The sequence below is a fragment of the Leptonychotes weddellii genome, chromosome 1 (assembly GCF_054177405.1).
Source record: "Leptonychotes weddellii isolate Sample4059 chromosome 1, ASM5417740v2, whole genome shotgun sequence".
Lineage (NCBI taxonomy): Eukaryota > Metazoa > Chordata > Mammalia > Carnivora > Phocidae > Leptonychotes > Leptonychotes weddellii.
The window spans coordinates 189,882,794-189,889,614 of NC_138369.1; the positions used below are offsets into that span (position 1 = coordinate 189,882,794).

Below are 6,821 nucleotides of genomic sequence, written 5' to 3' on the forward strand. Positions count from 1 at the left end.
GCTTAACCAACTGAGCCACCCAGGCGCCCCAACAGCTCTAATTTTTAAGGAATAAATCTAACTAAACAGAAAAATCTCTCAGCACACACACCTGAATCCAAAGAGCTGAGCCAGAAAGACCCTCAGAGATCACATGGCTCACTCTCTCACGGATATGAACGAATCAAAGACTAGAGTCAAGGATTAAATCATATTAAAACAAAACTGAACCGGGACGCCTAGGTGGCTCAGTCGTTAAGCGTCTGCCTTCAGCTCAGGTCATGATCCCAGAGTCCTGGGATCGAGTCCTGCATCGGGCTCCTTGCTCAGCGGGGAGCCTGCTTCTCCCTCTGCCTGCCTCTCTGCTTGCGCTCTCTCTCTCTGACAAATAAATAAATAAAATCTTTAAAAAAAAAAAAACAAAAAACTGAACCATAAGACCAATTCTACTAGAAAAAGGCACCATACAAAATTATCACACTCTGCTTTCCTTATCTTTCAATTAACTAAAGCTAACTTAAACGCATTTAAAGTTACATTGCATTATTTCAAGATGCCCACAAGAGTTAGTTACTGACAGAAACTGGAATTATTTAGAAAAATCCTACTATTCTTAACACCATATTTAAAGTTAGTTCCACGTTTCTTTGCTGAGGTCCTGGTTCCTCCACAGGACAGTATAAATAGAAACAAAGAATTCTGTGCAGAAGCAACTTACTCAATGACACAACAATTTACTTCTTAGGCTACCCTGTCCCATTTAGTCCAAGCATGATTAGGCCTGAAGAGGCTGCCCCATCATCTCACCCTTTATTCTCCTGTGACTTCTTTTCTGCAGTGCTGCAATCATACGTGAAGAGGACATCATCATCACTAAGGAAAAACAGAAAGATTTTAAAGGGAGCACTTCATGAACAAAAATGTGAGGTTTTTTTTCCTGGAGCACAAATATTCTCATACTCAATAAATTAAGGGTTTTATCCATGACAAGAAATTGTCTGGGTACAGTACTTCAGAGAAAGGCTAAGGAGCTTTAGTTGCTTAATCTTTTCAGATCTGCCATACACAACTGGCATGGTTCCGTACCAAATAATCTGTTAAGTAAAACAAATGAGAAAAACTCAACAGGAAGTAATACATGATTCTTTCACTCCCAAAAAAATCAACACAAGATGGTTATGCTAGAAGAAATTATGTTCTGATGTTTTTTGGTGAGATTCCTGCATCTCAATTTAAAACTGCCACCACTTAAAAATGTCTCAACTACCCAAGAAAGCTCCCATGGCTGCCAAGCACCTGCCAGTACTGGAGTCAGACCCTAAGCTCTCTGCAGTTTATGCCCATCTCCTCCCTTCCAGTGCTTGGCAGAGACCAGATATCTTGTACAAACTCATAGCCTTTGAAGTAACTGCGCTCAGACTCTTTTCCCAAGGAACACTGTGGTGTTGGAAAGAGTAGTTCTCTCAGTCAGAAACTTTGCCACCACCATTCTATTTCCTCAAGAGGCACACAGAAGAATCATATTAAAAAAAAAAAAAAAATGATGGGGACGCCTGGGTGGCTCAGTCGGTGAAGCATCTGCCTTCAGCTCAGGTCATGATCCCAGGGTCCTGGGATGGAGTCCTGAGTGGGGCTCTTTGCTCAGTGGCGAGTCTGCTTCTCCCTCTCCTCCCTGCTCGTGCTCTCTCTCTCTCAACTAAATAAAAATGAATCTTAAAAAAATGATGGGTTTATTGCATTTGGTATGAATCAAATGTAATATCAAGTATAATAAACCCATGTCTCCCAGTGGCATGCGTTAGATACCATGAGCCTCTAAAAATAATCTGGAATATACCACAAGTTTGTGAGTAAATGTTTTGTGAAAACTAAATCTAACATTAAGTTGGATTTCTGAAACCCAGCTTTGAGCAAAGAGCAGAGCGTATTTACATTTGACAGACACATGGTCCGTTTCAAGTATGAATCCAACTACCGGGAAAGAAGTAAGGGGCCGAAACTGACCATGGGACAAGACTACTCGATCAACACTTATTGTTAAAAATCCAGGGTGTTGTGTGAGAAAGAGCATGAAATTGGGGAAAGCTAAAGCAGAACCGTGTGCAGGCGCACTGGGGGGAAGAGGGTAAGACCTAGAGCGAGGTGAGGCGAGGCGGGCGGGGGAGGGGGGGGCAGGCGCCACGTCCGGAGACGGAGTGCGCCCGGGACTCAGGCCCAACCCGGTCCCCGAGGGCAGGAGCCGCCTTCCTCCCGGCGCCCCAGAGCCGGGGTGGCCGCCGACCCAGAGACCGCGCGGTGGCCGGGGCCCGGCTCGCGTCTCCCCACGTGACCCGCCCGAAGCGTCCCGAAGCTCCCGACACCGATGCGGCCGAGAACGCGGGGTCCGCGGGCGCCAGCGAGGGGCGCGCCGGGGGCGGGTCTTGAGAGAAGGCGCGGGCACGCGGCCTCACCGAGGAGAAGGCGGCGGCTGGGCGCGCCGGGGGTCTCCCCAGGGCCTCGCGGCGCGAGGGATTGATTCTCCAGGCCCCGACGCGCGCCCGCAGCCTGGGCTCCCCGCTGCAGGCCCAACCCCCTCACCTGCTCTTAGTGGAGGTGGCCAGGAACCGACTGCCGCCCCGCACCACCAGCGCCTGCCCGCACAGCGCCAGCCCCGCGGAACTCGCCATGCGCCCGCCCGCCGCGCCTCCCCCCACGTGCGCCGCCGAGCCCCTCTTCCTGCCGGCGCCGCACAGTGACGTCACGCGCAGGCGCCGCGAGGTGGCGCCACTCGGCCCGCCCCCACGGTGGCCGAGGCCCCGGACATGCGCAGAAGGTGCTTTCCGCCTTCGCCGCCTTGGTGGCGTCTTCTCCGTAGGTGGCGGGTTTAGTACGGTGGGAATACTCGCCCACGTGGGAACGCATGCTGAGCATTGCTCTTTTCCTCCACACTGGGCAGGGCCGCTTCTGGATCTTTCTCCGCTGCAGCTGGGCGACGTGGTCCTGCTGGTACCTGCTGGGCTCTTAGTAAGCGTTCCTGCAAGAGGTGGGTGGGGGTGAGCCTGCACCTGTCCGGGGTGGCTCAGAGTTCAGGCGCTGGAAGGGAGCCTCCGCAGCTTCCCCTCGGAGGTCAGCCCCAGGCGCCGCAAGTCTCTCCCACCGCCAGAGATAGCTCTTTGCCCGTGTTCTTTTGTTCATGGAGTTCGAACAAGGTGACTTCTCAAGACACGCCGCCCACACACCCCATCCTGTTCATCTAGTCACTTAAATCCCTCTGCTGCACGCCCCTTCTCTCCATCTCCGTGGCTTCCGCCACCATCCAAACCACAGCAGTCCGCAGCTTTGCTGATCCCTGCAGCTGCCCTTGTCCCCCACCGATCTGCTTGCCACACCGAAGCCAGAGAGATCCTTGCAGAACACAGATCTGATCATTGCATCCCCCTGCTTAAAACCAACAGGTGACTTCTCGTTGCTTTCATGGCAAAGACCCAAGTCCTGATCATGCTCCAGCGAACCGCCTGTGGTCTGGCTCCCATCTACTCCGCAGCCTCTTTCATTCTCTGTGCTGTAGCCAGGACTGCCCTTCATTCACTGGCACAATGCACTTACCCCAGGGACTTAGCACATCCCATTGTTTCTGACTGAAATGCTCTCCCCGGCACCCTATCTATTTACTGTAACTAGTTAATTCCAGTCACTCGATTTCATTTCAGTGGCATCATCAGTCAGGGAAGCTTTCCCTGCCTTTCCATTATTTGTATTCACGTTTATTTGTTTAATGTCTCTCCAAGACTACAAATGCCTAATTTTGCAGGTTATGGTCATCCCAACTTGCAGCACAATACCTGGCAAGAAGTCAGTGCTCAATCAATATTTGCTAAGTACATGAATGGAACGAGTAACTGTCTTAAAGGAGCAGCTCCTGTTACAGAAGAGTGACCGCGTAGGAAACTTGGAGAATGCTGGCCCTGACCCCACCTCCTGTATGACTCAAGGATGAATTTATACCCAAAATCAAAGGCAGCTGCTGTATCCACGGAGGGGTTGCTGCTGGGCAGTAACCACAGTGGAAGCAGGAGACTTCCCAAGGTTTCTGAAAATGAATCTGTGAACATCTCTATTAGAGTAATCTAGCTGGCACAGTGGAAGTCCATATGCGTGGTCTGGGGTGTTTTTCAGGCATGCCAGTGAGGTTACGGTTTCTCTCCTGGGCAGGATAGTGATACTAGGACCATAGAGATCCTAGGCAGGGGCCAGTCATCACTAGGCTCGTGAACAAATTCAACTTCCTTTACAGTCGTCATTTACATCTTAGAAAATACTCCATGACACACATTCTAACAGATAAAATTAACTATAATACACCTATTTGAACTGACCTTGAAGTTTGCCTTCGTGCTATAAGTTACAACCTAGAAAAGTAAGTACAATTTTTGAAAAACCGTGGAGACTGAATAACAGAGATTTAAGGGAATTCATGCATTATATCACAAGATGCGGAGCATGCATAAATGAAAACTTACAGAACTGTGCTTGATCATCAGACGTAAACACAGCCTAGTCATTCTGATCTTTTTGAGGTGATGAACCATGTGCCTCACGCTCTGAATTCTTACAGTACTTGTGCCAAAAAGATTTATTTGCCTAAAGATCTTTTTCTCAGCAAAGTCCAGGATAACCCAAGCCTTTTCTTTGTAATTTTAATCCAGTCTGAATTGAAATGGTGTTAAGCTTATTTTTATTTTCACAATTTTCCCTTTTGTGGCCCCTCTGGTGCTACTTCAGTTCATCTTGTGTGGGCTATCAGATGTTAATGCAGGTCCATGAACGTGTTGTCTGAGGCCTCTTTACCCGTCATTACTCTTACATATATGTGTAAACTATTTCAGCATTAATATGATGTGTTGATATTTTACTATCTAATGTTCTTAGTATATTACCCCAAACCCACAACTCAAATTTCAGTTCTGTATAATTTGGGGGTTTTTTTAATTTGTTAATGTAGCTACTAAAGTTGTAACCAAGTTTTTACCTCTCTGAAATTTACAAAACGATGAGGGCATATTCATCGTTTACAGCTTGGATAAAATTGGAGAGCCCTTAGGTTTTGTCCCATTTCCCTTGGTGATTTTCTCGAAGGAGTCAGCTGTGTTGATAGTAGCTGTAGTTAGTAACTGTTTTAGTAACTGTATCCATTTTCTGTTGTCATAATAATACATAGTAAATACATAACAAGTACTATGTAACAACAAATTGTGTAGCCTAAAACAGTAATAATTTACTTAGCTCACAATTCTGCGGGTTGGCCATTTGGGCTGGTCTTAGTTGGCTGTCTTTGCTCATGTATCTGTGGCCTGCCACCTGGTTGGAAGAGAACTAGCCAGTCTAGGATGGCCTGGGACAACTTGTCTCCACTCCATGTCATCCTCCAGGAGGGTACTGGGGCTTACCCACGGGACTTGTGAGGTCCAGGTGTGGAACCAGTGTACTGTTTCTTCTGACACACCCTATTGGCCAACGCAAGACACAAGGGCAACAAGATCCAAAGGCGGGGGAAATAAACCCCCTCTTGGTGAAAGGAGCATCAAAGTTGCATTACAGAGGGCCTGGGTAAAGGGAGGGGTGGAGAATTGAGGCCATTTTTGTGGTCAAATCTACTACAATCCATCCTTTGGCCCCAATTATTCACATTTCTCCACCAAAAAAAACCCTCACTTCCTCCCAAGATACCCGGAAGTCTCACCCAATCCCAGTACCAGGCTCAAAGTGCAGGGTCTCATGATCTATACTAGGTTGAATGTGGCTCCTCAGGTGCAGTTCCTCTTGAGCCACAGATGGATAAACTAAAAATATCAATTATCTGCCCCCTACACAGCATACACTGGTCAAAGGGGAAAGGACCACCACAGTGAATACTTCCATTTGAAAAGGAAAAGAATGGGGGTCCCTGGGTGGCACAGTCGGTTAGGCGTCCGACTCTTGGTTTCGGCTCAGGTTGTGATCTCAGGGTGGTAGGATCGAGCCCCGCGTTGGACTCCACACTCAGCATGGAGTCTGCTTGGGATTCCCTCTCCCTCTCCCTCTGCCCCTCCAGCCTGTGCACGCACGCGCTCTCTCTCTAAAAAAAATAAATAGATCTTTAGAAGAAAAGAAAAAAGGAAGAATGGGTGCACAGAGCAATCAGTGGTGCAGAGCAATTCCTAAATCCATAGGGAGAATGTTCACAGGACCATAGGACAAGGGAGTGCTCCCCAATGAGGCTGAGTTCTGCCTGCTGGGAACATTCCCCAGGCTGTACCCCAGCGCGACTCTTACCTCTGCCCTCCTGGAGATCCCTCCTTTTCCAGCACCTCTTGCTACTCTGAAAAATGTGCCCTTTGAGCAACTCTTAAACTCTTACTGCCCTTAGCAAATTGGGAGCCCAGAGGCCTTTTTTCACTTTAAACTGTCCAGTCCCCTGAAGGTGGTACTTTGTTCATACAGTTCCCTTAAACACTTTGTGGAGATGTCAGCATCGTGGCTGAATAAGATACCCCTCGCCATGTCCCCCCACTCAACAGCAGTTCAGCATCCATCCACAGACAGAGTGCCTTTCTGGGAACTGTGGGATCCAGCCCCACACACGAAGGAACCCAGGCAGTCTCACCCACCCACGTGTCCGGTAATAGGCACACAGACTTTGGTCCCACCTGTGAAGCTTGCCGTGGCCTATGAAGTGGCTCCACCCCCTCTTGGCCATGCTCTGGGAGCCCCTGGAAAACACCATCTTAGACAATCCCCCCCCCAAAGGAAAGAGCTTTTGTGGAAGCCCAGGTTTCCAGCAGACAAATTCCAGCACATCGTTAGAACAACAAAAAAAATATATG

The 6,821-nt window shown here is 48.7% G+C and overlaps 1 protein-coding gene and 1 long non-coding RNA gene across 2 annotated transcripts in view; one reads left to right on the forward strand and one right to left on the reverse strand.

The window, feature by feature from the left end:
- Window positions 1–2,645, reverse strand: part of WDR4 (WDR4 tRNA N7-guanosine methyltransferase non-catalytic subunit) — a 21,357-nt gene extending 18,712 nt beyond the window's left edge. Inside the window, exon 1 of the mRNA XM_081820163.1 lies at window positions 2,601–2,645. Within this exon, the coding sequence (XP_081676289.1) occupies window positions 2,601–2,645 (45 nt within the window). The remainder of the gene's footprint in view (window positions 1–2,600) is intronic.
- Window positions 2,646–2,795: 150 nt separating this feature from the next.
- LOC145716537 (uncharacterized) lies at window positions 2,796–6,310 on the forward strand. Its single transcript, XR_014139299.1, has 2 exons — window positions 2,796–3,167; window positions 3,770–6,310. It is a non-coding gene; the product is annotated as an uncharacterized LOC145716537 (long non-coding RNA).
- Window positions 6,311–6,821: the final 511 nt, after the last annotated feature.